Source organism: Elaeis guineensis, chromosome 9 (assembly GCF_000442705.2).
Source record: "Elaeis guineensis isolate ETL-2024a chromosome 9, EG11, whole genome shotgun sequence".
NCBI lineage: Eukaryota > Viridiplantae > Streptophyta > Magnoliopsida > Arecales > Arecaceae > Elaeis > Elaeis guineensis.
Genome location: NC_026001.2, coordinates 84,990,546 through 85,005,646, shown reverse-complemented (window position 1 = coordinate 85,005,646; position 15,101 = coordinate 84,990,546). Strand labels below are relative to the sequence as shown.

Here is a 15,101-nt window from a genome sequence, read left to right as displayed (position 1 = left end):
ATTCAACTTAATTAAGCATTTATCCACCTACATTATTAAAGAGCCCTAAAATTGTCATCATCAAAGAGCTAAGATAGAAATATTACATTGGATTTTTTTTTTTTTTACGAACTCGTGCATGAATATTAACCCAACTACATGTATTTGAGTTTAAGCTACACTACAATTCAAATCAATAACTAACATGCACTTTAAAAAAAAATCATCCTCATAGATTAAGCATTAAATCATAATTAAAAAATTAATTAACTTATCTGCACTTAATACACCAAAAGAGAGACCACAGGGGGGCGGTCGGCTATGAGGAGCCACCGCTCAATGGGGGAAGGGGAGGCACCCGATCGAAGGTAAAGATCTATCGCTCAATGAAGGAAGAAGGTGGAGGGGCGATAGAAGGATGTAGCCACCGCAAGAGGGGAACAGGGCCAGTCACGGGAAAGGAAGGAGGCCGGTCGCACGACAGGAAAGAGCTCGATCGAGGAGGCGGGCGCCAGTCATGGGATGGGGAGAAGGCCGGTTGAGGAGGCAGATGCCGGTCGTGAGGGGGGGATCCAAGATGGATGTCGGGTGGGGAGAAGATCGATCACAGACAGGGGATTATAGGCGGGGGGACTACGGATGAGGAGATCATTTGCAGGAAAGAGAGGAGACAGGAGTATAGAAAATATGAAACTGCACGTTGAAGATATGGTTTTAAATCTGAAATTATATATTGAAAATATGATTTTTAAATTTTAAATTTTAATTTTTTTAAATATTATTGGTCACGTAGTGGAGCAAGTCGGCCATGCGGAGGAGAAACTGCATATTGAAAATATGATTTTTTCTCCGAAGCCGCACTCCATATGGCCATCCAATAAGTCGAGCTATCGTAGTTTTGAAAATAAGTTGGGTTTGGGGTATATTTATAATTAAGTTAAAAAAAAACAAAAACAAAACCCTACACAGCCGCCCTTATCCCTTGTTGCATTTATTTCCCTTCCACAACCAAAGCCCTACCATTATCTAAATGCCCCAGTGTAAACGAAGGGAGAGGCGAAGAGATGGTGAAATGCCAGCGGTGGGAATTTCCACTTGCAGCGGCAGTCCTGGTACTGTTGGCCGTTGGCGGTGCCAGTGAGATCCCGACGACGTTGGATGGACCGTTCGATCCGGTGACCTCGTTTTTGGATCACATCAGGTTTCGCGGCCTCGCGGTGGACCTGCCGGACTCTGACCCGAGGGTGCAGCGGCATGCCCGGGGCTTCGAGCCAGAGCAGATTTCCATCTCCCTCTCCGCCACCCCGGACTCTGTCTGGATTTCTTGGATCACAGGTCACTCTTTGTTTCTGATTTTTTTTTTTTTTTTTTTGATTTCCAGTGGCGAGGTGCCAAGTTGCAGTTGCTTGTGAATTCTTCTTAGCATTTGAAATTTATTTAGATTTCAGAAACTCGTTTTTTTGGTAAAATTTCTGCTTTTCCGAGCTAGAACGAGATTTAAAAAACAAAATGAAAAAGTTCCCGTTCCAGTGCTTCTGAACGGAGACGGTGGCAGCAGTTTTTGTTTGTTTAATATAATAATTTCTTGTTCCGTGTGACTTTAACTTGGGGCAATCGAATTTAGTACAAGAATTAGCTGCAGTACAACTCGTGGAAAGTCAAGACCTTATACAATGGAAATGGTTCCAGACCACAAAGTTCTCCGCAAAACGTTTTTACAGCTTTCTGCTGGATGGAGGAGTCAGACCTTTCTTTAGTGCGATTATATGGAACATCCGAGCGCCAGAGAAGGTTAAGTACTTTTCCTATCTCTGTTTCCTTGCCAAAATACAAACAAAGGCTAATCTAATCAAGAAGGGATGGAAAGGCTCAGCAAGCTGCTCCTTATGGGGCTTGCACTTGGAAATGGTAGACCATCTCATACTGCAATGCCCATTTTCCCGGTCAGTTTGGTCCATTCTTCTGAAAAATTTTCAGGTTCCTGACCTGCCACATGATCAGTTTATGCTTTGGAACTCTTGGCGTGCAGACAAGCATGTGCAATTTCTCCTGGAAGGTTTGGAAATACTGGTTGTCATGACTCAATGGACCTTATGGAAAGAACGCAACAAACGCTGCTTCCAATTCCACGCTTACTTGCCAAAACCTGTGGCCAAACAAGTGGCACATCTAGTTCTATCTTGGACCGATTGCATTTCCAAACAAAAATAAAACTCTGATTCCATTGTTCGCATCACAACAGGTCTGCAATCTCTGTTGGAATCTGAGTTGACGTGACACTGCTCATAGGAACCATGTTTCATAGGGTAGAGGTAGATTCTGAAGGCACTAAATCAACCTTGTTTCTAACATTCTACTCTGCTTCAATTTCGAGTTAGCCATGATACATCTTGGAATCTTGTTTTACAACCCTAACTCTGAAAGAACCATAGTAGTCTTAGTGGAAACCTGATAGCTTTCTCAGCTATCCCCACAACTCTGTCTTCTTTTAACCACCCTCTTTGAAAACCTATAACCACCCACCCTCGTGCTCTGCTTCGTCATGTCTTTGTCTCTTTTCACCACAGCTGTACCTTCGCTTTCACTTTAATAAAATAAAATATGGGTGGTTCTACCTCCCATTTCATCAAAAAAAAAAAAAAGCGATGTGTGTGTGTATATATGTGTGTATATATACACACACACATATGTATGTATGTATATATATGTTTGTATATATGTATACATGTATGTATATGTATGTGTATGTATATTCTTGCTGATTATTTTGACTGTGAGATGGTACATGATTTAAGTGCATGTGTTGTCGCCTTCTTATCTTCTCTTCTTTTCATAAAAGTATTTGATTTTTTTTTTTCCTCCCTTGCTGTAAGCATTTGCATGTCTTATATTTTCCTCCTCTCGTTTCAGGTGACTTCCAAGTTGGAGAAGACATCGAGCCATTGGATCCAACGTCTGTAGCTAGCATCGTGCAATATGGAAGATCCCGACAATCCCTAACTCACCAGGCTGTTGGATACTCGCTTGTTTACAATCAGCTTTATCCATTTGAAGGCCTTCAGAACTATACTTCTGGAATAATCCATCATGTTCGGCTCATAGGTAAATTGTTTATGTAGCATGCTTTTTCTTATAGCTTTATGAAAATTAGTAAGACTGCAATGGAAAGTAGTGATGTTTTTCTCATTTTCAACAAATCCATTTCCAGAAATCATCAGAAATGATAGGCTGATTCCTATTTCTTGATAAGTCTAGGTAATCTCAAGAGAATAAAGCAAACCTTTTAACATATAACATATTATTTTTATATTAATATATTTATTAAAATTAATATTGTATTATTTATGAAATATAATATTTATATTATTACATGATAATATTATTAATAGTGGTATTTTGAGTATTATGAAGATTGCAAAAATAAGGTTATATTATGCATATGAAAATATAATAATATAATATTGTATGTAAATATTTATCTATAGAATTACAAATATGAAATTATATTTTCATATCTAATAATTACTTCAAATAAATTAAGTAATATACTGTTATCGTGTGTAATAATATAATAAATAATTTTGTGACTATATAATACATAATATAATATAGTGTAAAATGATATAATATGGAATTGTTATCTATAATATAAAATATAATATAGAATTTAAAATATAATTTTAAGAATAAATAATGTCATACATCTTGAATTATGTTTTATCTATATGGTGCAATAATACTGGTATAGCATATAACATATTTTTGGTAAACTAATAAAATGTGTAATAAATAATATCATAGCATCCAACAAATGACTAATCACTTTTACTCTCCAAGTGTCTTGGATAAATAATGTTATGTTCTGGCTACTTGGATCTCTTCTATTTTATAACATTATATTGTGCACATATCCTTGACCTTGCAGGACTGAAACCAGGGACAACATATTATTATCGTTGTGGAGATCCTTCTATACCAGCCATTAGTGATATCCATGTTTTCAAGACAATGCCTACTTTGGGGCCTCGAAGCTACCCTAAACGAATTGCTGTTGTTGGGGATCTAGGACTCACGTACAATACTACTTCCACCATCGATCATATAAGACATAACAAGCCTGATCTGGTTCTGCTGTTAGGTGATATTCCTTATGCAGATATATATCTCACAAATGGAACTGAGTTGGACTGCTTATCTTGTTACTATCGTAATATCCTCCCCATTGGTGAGACCTACCAGCCTCGTTGGGATTATTGGGGAAGGTGATGGTGCCTTTTAGTATATGCTTCTCTCTCTCTCACATGCACACACATCCTCCCCCTCAACCCCCCCCAACCTCCAGGGGAACTTGTCTTCTAGTTTATTGCATGAAGCATTTAGCAACTAGTGTAAAAACTTGTATTCACATTGATATTATTATAATATGCAAAGAAGTTTTGATCACAATTGTGAACATGGCTATAATTTGTATTCTAAGGCATCCAAATCAACAATTTAAACTGTTTATTACAATTTATATCTTTTAAGATGTGGAGAAAAGTCAATTGGTTAGGATGCCTCATAATTTTGGAACCAAGTCATGCAAATGTTTTGATGGTGATCTATGGGGATGATTACTTCCCATCTAGTTTATTGAAGAACAAAAGAATACAACAAAGCATCGGCTCCTTTTCAAAGGAGAAATCTTGGATAGACTTAGTTTACCACATGTATTGTAGATAAAGTCAATAAAAAAAATATATGACATCAGCATTTTAAACTGAAAAATTTTGCAACCACCTCAACACATCACTAGTACTGCTTAAGTATCTCAACACATCATTGTTGAGGTGGTTGCGAAATTTTTTGGTTCAAAATGCTGATGTGGTATCTTTTTTATTGGTTTTGTTTACAATATACTATTAGACTAAGACTACACAAGAATTCCTCTTTTCAAGGTAGAGGTGATGGCAAAAAGTCTGAAAACACTAGGACAATAGGGATAACAGCAACTTATGAGGATTTAAGTAGATGTAAAGCATTCTTCTTGACCTATGAACAAGAAAGCGTTTGTTCCTTGCCATAATGACTAGCTAGTGCAAACTGATGCAAGTGAAGCTTCAACTACTTGACACCCTTTTTCTCCTCCAATCAGTTCACAAGGGTAGTGGTGAAGTCAATCTTCTTAGCAGCTTCTTGCATATCTGCCCATCTCTCTTGCAAAGACACAATTTAGAAAGATATGTGATGAGGTTTAAGATAGTTACAGAAGCTGCAATGCATCCAACATTAACTAAGCATCCTTGCCAAAAATATTGCATCATGCATCTAGAAACATTCAATGATCATGTTTGTTAAGTATGCATACACAGGCAAGCACATGCATATGTAGACATGTACATACACAATTAAGTATATGGACAGTTCTATATCATCATGTTTGGAGGTGTGAAATGAAGAAATCAATAGCTTTGTCTTGAAACACAAGCATGGTATAAGAATATGTAGATTGTTAAGTTATTTCGTTACAGATATCCTAGTAAGCAGTCCATTGTTATCCATATGTTGAATGTGCATATTTCCCATGGATTCATCATCTTGTATGTTCTCCATGGCTTGACTGGTTGTCTTTTCTGCTCTGTGATAATTGTTAGTCATCTCTTTCAGATTTATGGAGCCTCTTACATCAGAAATTCCAATAATGGTAATAGAAGGAAACCATGAAACAGAAGAACAGATCGAAAATAAAACCTTTGTAGCTTACAGCTCTAGATTTGCATTTCCTGCTGAAGAAAGTGGATCATTTTCTACATTTTATTATTCTTTTAATGCTGGAGGTATGCATTTCATCATGCTTGGTGCTTACACTTCCTTCGATAAGTCAGGTAAATTTACCATGCACCTACTTTTGTGAGAATTCAGTTCTTAGCTTCCTGTTTGACAGAAAAAAATAGACCTCTTCATCTAATTATTAGGATATTCTCATACATGGAACTACTGACAATTATCATACGTACTCATGCATCACAAGTTCTGAATTACCAAAAACATTCCAAACTGATCCATATGCATCACTACTTTGAGCTTATTGTGGTTTTTTGCCTTTAAAATAAAAGTCAAAATGTACTCATTCCGTCTACAGCTCATCAAAATACAATTTCATCAACCATTGTTTTTTATCAAATCGCTGTATGAATTTAACATTACAGGGGAGCAGTATAAGTGGCTAGAGAGAGACTTGGCAAATGTAGACAGGTCCATCACTCCCTGGTTGGTAGCTGCTTGGCATCCACCTTGGTACAGCACTTACAAAATATTTTACAAGAAACAAGAGTGTATGAGGTTGGAGATGGAAGATCTACTATACTCATATGGTGTTGACATTATCCTCAATGGCCATGTAAGGGACGAATACCTTTTTCTTTCATTAATATAACATGTTTGCTTTAAGTTACATTACTTGGAAATCTTTTATTGTCATGAACTATTGTGACGTGGACTACTGTATGAATTTAGTGCATAGCCATAGCATAAAGCCATAATTATAGCCATCAAATTCTGTTCTTAAGGGCTATATTCCTGATTTCTAGAAAGCAACTTGAGTTCCCAAAAGTTTTAACTTTCTAGTTTGACTTTAAAGAAAGACTTTTGGGTGTCTGATAGGGCTGGTAAGTTTTAGGCTGCATTTGGAAATATGGTTCATATGGATTGAGTATAAAAACAATGGAAGCTTTTGTTTTCATATGTTTCACCTTGTTTCTTTCTATGTTCACAGGTTCATGCCTATGAAAGGTCGAACCGAGTCTACAACTATACATTAGATCCCTGTGGCCCTGTCCACATCACAGTCGGAGACGGCGGCAACCGGGAAAATCTGATGAACGTGCATGCAGATGATCCTGGCCAATGCCCAGATCCTTTGGACAGCAGGTGGAGCATTGGTGGCTTTTGTGCTACCAACTTCACTTCAGGACCTGCAGCAGGCCATTTCTGTTGGGACCGACAGCCCGAGTACAGTGCATATAGAGAGAGTAGCTTTGGCCATGGAATATTGGAGGTGCCCTTCTTTCTCTTCCTCTATTTCTGCTATTCCAATGAATCACATTCCCAGTCCTAGATCCAAATACTAAAAAATAATAATAAAAATTATCTGCAGGTGATGAATGAGACCTATGCATTGTGGACATGGCACCGGAATCAGGACTTGTACAATGGTACAGGCGATGCAATATACATAGTTAGGCAGCCTGATAAGTGCTCTGTCCGGCCAATGGTGGTTGACCCTCATAAAACTAGTTGATTAGTTACTCCCAAGGAGCTCTTACTTAGACATATGATATGATTGTCAAATATCCATATATTTAGAAGAATTTAACACAGAAATCTTCTAAAAATTGGATATGCAGGCAAGTTTATATTGTATATATGTATATGTAAGGATGTGATGATGTATGTGTAAAATGGAGAGTTACGCTATTTTAGTTCATAAAATTTGATAAAATGATCAGTTATTGTCATGTTAAAAGTAATAACCTTCGCATAGAAGTGCTCCAAAAGTGGATGTGTGATGAAAATGATATCAAATTTGATGGCATAAAATATCTAGGATTGTCATTTCCAAATGTCTTAAGTGTATGTCCAAGTATCGAACAGATCAGAAAAAGTGCAAAATTTGGAACCGCAAGGTAACATTGCTTATTTAGGCATTAAATTTTACCTGGAACTTGTTGAGTTTAAAATTCAAAATAAAGTCATTTTAAAACCTAAAGCAAGGAACATATGATCCAAAAGGATCACTAGACTCGAAATATGGATCTCAGGTAGGCTAGGACAAAATTAAAAAGTGAGATCCACCATGGAAACTGAATTATATGTCAAACTTCTATATGTCATAACATGCTTACATGCCATCCAATTGAGATACCTATTTTAAAATCATGTAACTTTTCAATATCAATGATGATTATTCGATCTTAAAGATTGAGAAGGTGTTGTCTTCAGGATCGCTCCATTGCTCTACTTTGAGGAAACCGAAGCCCCTTCAGTAGTTGGGGCGATGGCTTCTTCAACTGTTCCTCATCCTTCCAGCAAAGGTATAACTAATGAAGGCATCCAGGTAGAGCCGAGGGGGATTTCCATTGACAACAAGGGCAAATCAAAGGTGGAGTCATCTTCTTCAGCCCCTACCTCAGTTGGTGATGTGCCGACCAATGCTCAGAAGGAAACTAGGAGATCTCTGCCACTGGGGTTGGCCTCATGGGGGAGGCTTTGTTCAATCAACGTCACCAGGAAGAAATCCATCAGTGGATCCCAATCACCCGTGGAACCATGTTATCTAAGGGCAGAGGAGGTTTCACTGGGAGACGGCCAAAACATCTGATGCAGAGATTGAGTAGCTGAAGTAGAGGTTTTCCAAGGTTATTCAATTTTCAAAAGAAGAAATCCAACCTTCGGCACAATGTCTGCATTCAGCCTTAATTGGTAAGTTCTAAGGTAAGTTCTAATGATGGAGTGTGCAAGGTGACTTTCATGTCTCAGCTTTGTTCGAAAGATTACTATTGTTTCAGTGTCCATCGAAGGAAGTTAGGAATTCAATTTTGGAAAAAGGGCCATGGTATCTAGTAGGACAATTACTTGTTCTGGAACCTTGGAGACCAAAATTCAGCCTGGATAGAATACTGCTAGTCAATTATGGGTTTGGCTCCATCTACCAGACCTCCCGTTGGAACTGTGGGAAGTGAAACAGATTTTAAAAATTGCATCTTATGTTGTCATACCTTTGTCTTTAGATGAATGGATCTTAAAGTCTTCATGTATGAGGTATGCTAATGTTTGTGTTTTGATGGATTTAAATAGGCTAGTCTGCCCACGAGCGAGGATTCAAGTTCAAAATGAGATTATCTAGCAACAATTTACATATAAGGATTTGCTAGATATTTGTTACACTTGTGGTAAAATTGGGGCTCCCTTGGAAACTTGTAATTGCTCTACCAAGGGTGAAGAGAAACGTCCTATCTTTGGCCCTTGGATTAGAGCATCACAAGTACAGATAACCACACTGGTCCATCCACAATCTAGAACGAGTCCTCAAACCTCTACTCCCGTTGGTGGTCGGTCGACGAATAAATGGCTACAAGCAAAATAGCTAGTTAAACAATCCTCGATATTAGTGTTAAATCATATATCTGATTCTTTTCAATCTACTTCTAAATTTGGTCCCTTAGTTGAGGTTGTATCGAATGATGTGCAAGAGTCTCAAAACATAGAGATAACTAAAATGATGGTATTTTGTGCAACACCATCTGCCGTTGAAAAGGAGAAAGATAAATCGAAATGTTCTCCTACAAAGTCGAAAGGTCGCTCCAATCCAACCACTCCGCCACAGGCTAAAATGCTTTTGCAAGATCTTGGGGAGGATGTGAATAATGGATATATATTCACTAACTTTAGCTCTCATACTAAAGCCAAGGTTTCATTGGTTAAGGTATGGAAGCCCATAAATATCTCACCTCTTAAGCCTCTTGATACTCATAATGACCTAAAGGAAACTTCAGAGAAGTCTCATTCTGAAATATAGCCTATTCCTTCTTCTTCGAATGAACAAACACCCCAATCTCATAAGAAAGTATGTCAAAATCTTCAACATACACTATGAGGTAATCTCCTTCTAAATTCCTTAGTTAATGTTCCTGTACTTCAAGGGGTGTGACGATACTCAAAGGGAATGCAAGGGCTGATGTAAGTCCGATGGATCAACACCAGAATATATCATTATGAAAATGCTAGTTTGGAGCTATCAAGGTACGGCTAAGCCCCTGTTTGCAAACTACACTAAATTATTGTTAAGGTGATACAATATGGACATGTTATGTTTTCTTGATGTGAATGCTTGTAACCATATTCGCAGATTTTTTGGTTCGGCATGGGATTTTTATATGATTCCTACAATAGGACTATCTGGTGGTAATGTTATTGTATGGAAAAAATTTTGGGCAATGTTAACTTTTATCATATTGATCGTCAGGTTGTTTTTGAAGTTTTGTTAAATAGTGGTCTTTCTTGGATGTTGGTGCTACGTATGCTAGCACTTTGGTGTTTCAACATAGGTTTCTTTGGTCATAGGTTCAAGATTTTTTATCCTTACAAGTTTCTTTTCTCCTTCTTGATGATTTTAACTACATTCTAAATGCATTAGATAAAAAAGAGGGTAAACCTTTTACTCGTAACTGTGACATTAGGGAATTCCATGCTTTTCTTCGTCTATGGGCTCTTATTGATCTTAGTTTTTTGGGTCCCTTATACACTTGGTGCAATAATTGTTTGGGTATTGCTAAGGTTTGAAAATGAATTGATCGGGAGTTTGCAACTGATCATTGGTGAAATCTTTATCCCGAGTTTGCAACTGATCATTGCTCGATTTGCCTCCAACCATTGTCCTCTTCTTGTCTCCATCCTTGATAATATCAATAGGGGATCGTGGGTGTTCCATTTTGAAAAATTTTGACTTACTTATCCTAAAGTTTTTGAGGTGATTTAGAATTCTTGGACTGGTTATTCTACTCATAACCCTTCGGATAGGGTTTCCTTACTTCTTAAAAAGATCCGTTGTGCTTTGAACAAATAGAAAAATACTTTAGGGAACTTGAAAACCTGAACCAGGCAGTTATATGACCAAATATATGAGATGCAAATTTTAAAATCCCAAGTTGGAAGTCTATCCATAAATGATCATAGCCTTCAACTTTTTCTTCTCCGAGGTTACAACATGACCTTACACCATATTGAATTAATGTAGCATCAAAAATTCCATATTCGTGGCTTAAAGATGGTGATGCTAACACCAAATTTTTTCATTGCTCCACTATATTGCACAAACGATCTAATCGAATCAATACCCTTTATCTATTGCAAGGTGGTATCGCAAGTGACACTACTATTTTTTAAGACCTACATGATAATTTTCATGATAGGTGGATGGTAAATGTGGTGATTTCGGATCTTAATCATCCAATTATTACACTGGTTCTATCTCCAATTCAAAGCTCCTTACTTCTTCAATCTATTATGGATGAGAAAATTGAGTATGTTGTTACGTGCTTGCATCCTGATAAGGCCCCTAATTTGGATGGTTTTTTGGATTTTTTCTTTCAAAAGTTTTGGCCCAATGTTAAGCATGAAGTTTTTTTTGCTATCATTTCTTCTTTTTATTGCAAATCTTCATGCTTCTTGGACTGACATGTTTATTATGTTATCCCTAAGAAAACTAATCCATAGACTCCTAATGACTATTGTCCTATTATTCTATGTAATACTATCTATAAAATCATTGCTAAAATTATGGTTCACAGGCTTAAAATCATTTTATCTGATCTTATTTCGAAGGAGCAAGGTACCTTTATTGTCGATCATAGTATTATGGAGTTTTAAATCTCATAGGACAGGGCTGTCTCATTTTTTATAGAATTGGACACACCATCATCTCATCCTATCCCGATACTTGAGATAGAGAATATCTTAAGACATTCTGATTGAGATGCTGAAATGTTAGTGGGATGATCCATCCTGATACATAGGATGGTACCCAATTCCGATGGCTCGTGAGACATCCCGTTAGGATTTAAATCCTATATGGATAACATTTTGCTAGCTCAAGAAATTATATACTCTCTTCATTATGCTCCTCTCTAGAGCCATTATGTTATTAAAATTGGATATAGAAAAGTCTATGATAGGGTGCATCGATCCTTTCTGTTCAATGTTCTCAGACAAATTGGCATACCTAATCAATTTATTTTTTGGATTCGAGGTTACATCACCAATCCTCAATTTTAGTTCTTGTGAATGGTACAGCTTCCCCACCTTTTGTTGCATCCAAAGGTCTGCATCAGGGTAGCCCTTTTTTGCCTTATTTTTTCATTTTATATTCTAAGTTTTCTCTAATTTTTACATACACTGTTCAATTGAATCTACTTAAAGGATATAAGATCCATGGTGGCCTGGCATTTCGCATATATTTTATGCCAATAATTGTTTACTAGTGCTCATGCTACTATACGAAATGCTATTTGTCTTTCAACTATTCTTGATGCTTATGTTACTTACTCTAGCCCATCCATTAATTTTGCAAAATCTCATATTATTTTTTCTTTAAATATTGACTGCACCATTCGACATAAATAATAAAGTTATTGTTGGAAATTATTCCCAAAGTCAATCGTCAGCCTGTTGATGGTTGAGCTTATTATTATAATTATATATGAATTATTAAATTAATAAATATTATTTAATTTTTTTATCATGTGTACATCTTATTTTGATCTCTTATTATGTGATAAAGTTTTTAGAACTATTTGATTCGATATAGGAGGATATATCGTTTAGTCCTTAAACCTTAAGTTCACGATCAAATGATATACTATTATTAAATGATAGCTATATTAAGTATGAGTCATTGTATGTATGTACGTTGGTTGTCCTCTTAACCAAGGAGTGTGGAGACACTGACATGAATGCAAGTGAGATATAAGAGTATATCTCACTAAACATGACCTACTGCTGAGCACTTTACTGTTAAGAGTAGCTTGCTAAAGATATGGGTATAAATGTCTCTCCGATCTGAGATCACCATGGTGACTTGCAAGCAACTCACTGTATTTTGATGTCGGACTATCTGAATTTCTAATTCAGTGATGAAAGATTTTTGGACACAGTCAAGTACTTACAAAGTCGGTGTGTGAGTCAAAATGGAATTGACCCCTCTGAATAAGTAGGAGTTAATGTATCAGTGTATTTCAATTCAGTAAAATCTCGATCGAGGTAATCCATGTGATAGATTTGAAAAATTAAAATACAATGTGGATGATCATATGCAGGTTGACAATTAAACCCGAGGTCACCTTAAGTTTTGGGTCAAAGGGATAAATTATACGATAACCATATGCCAATAGTTCTTGAACGATGCTTTGCAATCTTTTGACCTATCGGACATCGGGTATCATTGCTAGATGGTCACTTTGATTAGTATAGGAAGATTGTTCCTATACTATCGATTTAGGTTCGAACCTATGGGGTCACACTCAAAAGAAGTTTCTAACTAATCATATGACTGATTAACAATTAAGAATATTCTAGGATAAAATAGTCAATTCGGTTAATGATTAACTCTGTGCAAAAGTTATAATAAATCAATTCGTTAATTATTGTGAATTGTTAGAGGATTGATTAGCAATTAGATTATTAATTAATTCAATTTGATTGAGCATTGAGGTTTGGATCAAATCTAACTGAATTCAATTTGATTTGATCCGATTAGGTTATGAGATGACTTAATCACTAAGAGTATTCGATTTCTAATTTGATCAGGACTTGAGCTTGATTAATTTTTAATTTGATTAAGATTTAATCGAGGTTACTTACTACTAATTAGATTAGGTTTAGTAGTCTAATTGGGTCTAACCTAATTCAGTTGGGTTAAGAACCTAATTGGATGAGAAATCAATTCGAATTCAAATCTCTTGCGCCTCCTTTCTCTGCACCCTCTATTTTTTCATGCAAAAATTTTTTGCATGAATTTTTTCTCATTCCCAGAAGTAGTTCCATGCCTACATCTGATCTCTTTTTGAATTTAAAATTGGTTGGTTTAAATTTGAGTTCAAATGGGTTTGAATTTGAATAAAAATTCAGAGTCCAAATTGAGTTGGACTCTTCTCTTCACGCCACCACCTTTCTCCATGCTCAATGTATTTTTTGCATGAGATTTTTTGTGCCATTCTAATGCTGGTTGACCACTATCTGAGTTCTTAAGAGAAAGATAAAATTTGATCCAAAATTTAACCCAAATTTGATTTAAATTGATGATAAGGATCAACCAACGTTTGAACTTGAACCAAAACTACCTTACTCTTATCCTTATCTTCCATGGGATGCCACCCTTAATAAGGGATGAGTCTTGTGTAACAAAAAGAGAGAATATTGGTGTGAGAAATCTCAGAGTTGGCATGAAAACTTGAGAGTAGGTCAGGCTTTCGAGCATGAGAAACAGAGGAAGTAATCTTCCTCTCGGGGTGAGGTATGGGGTGGGTTCTCGGGTTTCAACTTTGAATTTTGTAAGAGGAAAAACACAAGAGTGAGTCTTGTCTAATCTCCCACACCACCACCTCCTCGTAGAGCTTCATCTTTTGATCCACAAGAGTTGAAAGATTCGAAGAAAGGAGCTTGAATCAGCCATCAAGAACCTTCGACGTGAGCTAGCACTTCGAGAAAGAAGATCCGATCAGGGCTTCGAGTGGACGATCTGTAGAGGTCGGACGACTGTGCGGCTGCTCGGCATCAGTGAGAGTTTTATACTATATCTACCAGTAGTGGAGTTCATCAACCCATGATAAGGTGATAAGTTCTGAACTCAATAGATGTGATCTAAATGTTAGATCTGATTTAGGACATCGTTATGATTGATGCAGTTTTTATTTTTACATCAGATTTATATATATAATTTTTATATCATAGATCCTTAACGATAGTTTAGATCTAATCCAAGACATGTGTAGGATATTAAAGTATTTAATTTTTTATTTTTTTACTATAAAATTTAAAAATATATGCTTTGAACTATCCTTTTCACTTAAGATAGTATCAGAGTCTGATTTTTTATGACATGAATTTTCTACAAATAACCTGATATTACATACATTTAGATCTATAATTTAATTTAGATTAGATCTGATATATGATATTTAGATCTGAAATTAGTTATAGATCTGATTGCACAAACTGATCTAAGGTTGTCCTGCTGTAAGGTTTACCCCTTACAGTGCTATGGTTGTCCTAGTTTGTACTGATCCTTATAAATTTATTTTAATTATTTAATTAGATCTAAATAATTAATTTAAAATTTAAATAGTATAATAATCTGATGGATAGATCCTCATAGCCGTCCGATCATCGAAAAATCAAGATTTTGCAACCCTATTTCCCATTCGATGGGATCTTCTATGGCGTGTAGGAGTGCTACGTAATCTTTTTCATAATGATGAATAATGAAAAAAATTTTAAAATTTATTTTAGATCTGAAATAATGTATATTAGATCTTAAATTAAAGTTTTGATCATTAGATGATTGATTATAAAAATATTTTATAAATTAT

At 36.1% G+C, this 15,101-nt stretch overlaps 1 protein-coding gene across 2 annotated transcripts; it reads left to right on the top strand.

The window, feature by feature from the left end:
- Positions 1–971: 971 nt before the first annotated feature.
- LOC105051194 (purple acid phosphatase 15-like) lies at positions 972–8,774 on the top strand. 2 transcript variants are annotated; one of them, XM_073243073.1, is made up of 7 exons: positions 972–1,314; positions 2,890–3,081; positions 3,905–4,241; positions 5,626–5,843; positions 6,168–6,358; positions 6,734–7,015; positions 7,960–8,774. In XM_073243073.1, the coding sequence occupies exons 1-7, from the start codon at positions 1,044–1,046 to the stop codon at positions 7,981–7,983; spliced, it is 1,515 nt and encodes a 504-aa protein (XP_073099174.1). In that variant the 5' UTR covers positions 972–1,043; the 3' UTR covers positions 7,984–8,774. The 2 variants fall into 2 exon arrangements, with proteins under 2 accessions (XP_073099174.1, XP_073099173.1); XM_073243072.1 differs by lacking the exon at positions 7,960–8,774 and adding an exon at positions 7,115–7,475 and having other exon boundaries at positions 973–1,314.
- Positions 8,775–15,101: the final 6,327 nt, after the last annotated feature.

Coding starts and splice junctions, on each gene's coding strand:
- LOC105051194 (XM_073243072.1), top strand. CDS start 1,044: ATGGTGAAATGCCAGCGGTGGGAATTTCCACTTGCAGCGGCAGTCCTG. Junction 1,315..2,889: donor CTGGATTTCTTGGATCACAG/GTCACTCTTTGT, acceptor CTCTCGTTTCAG/GTGACTTCCAAGTTGGAGAA. Junction 6,359..6,733: donor ACATTATCCTCAATGGCCAT/GTAAGGGACGAA, acceptor CTATGTTCACAG/GTTCATGCCTATGAAAGGTC.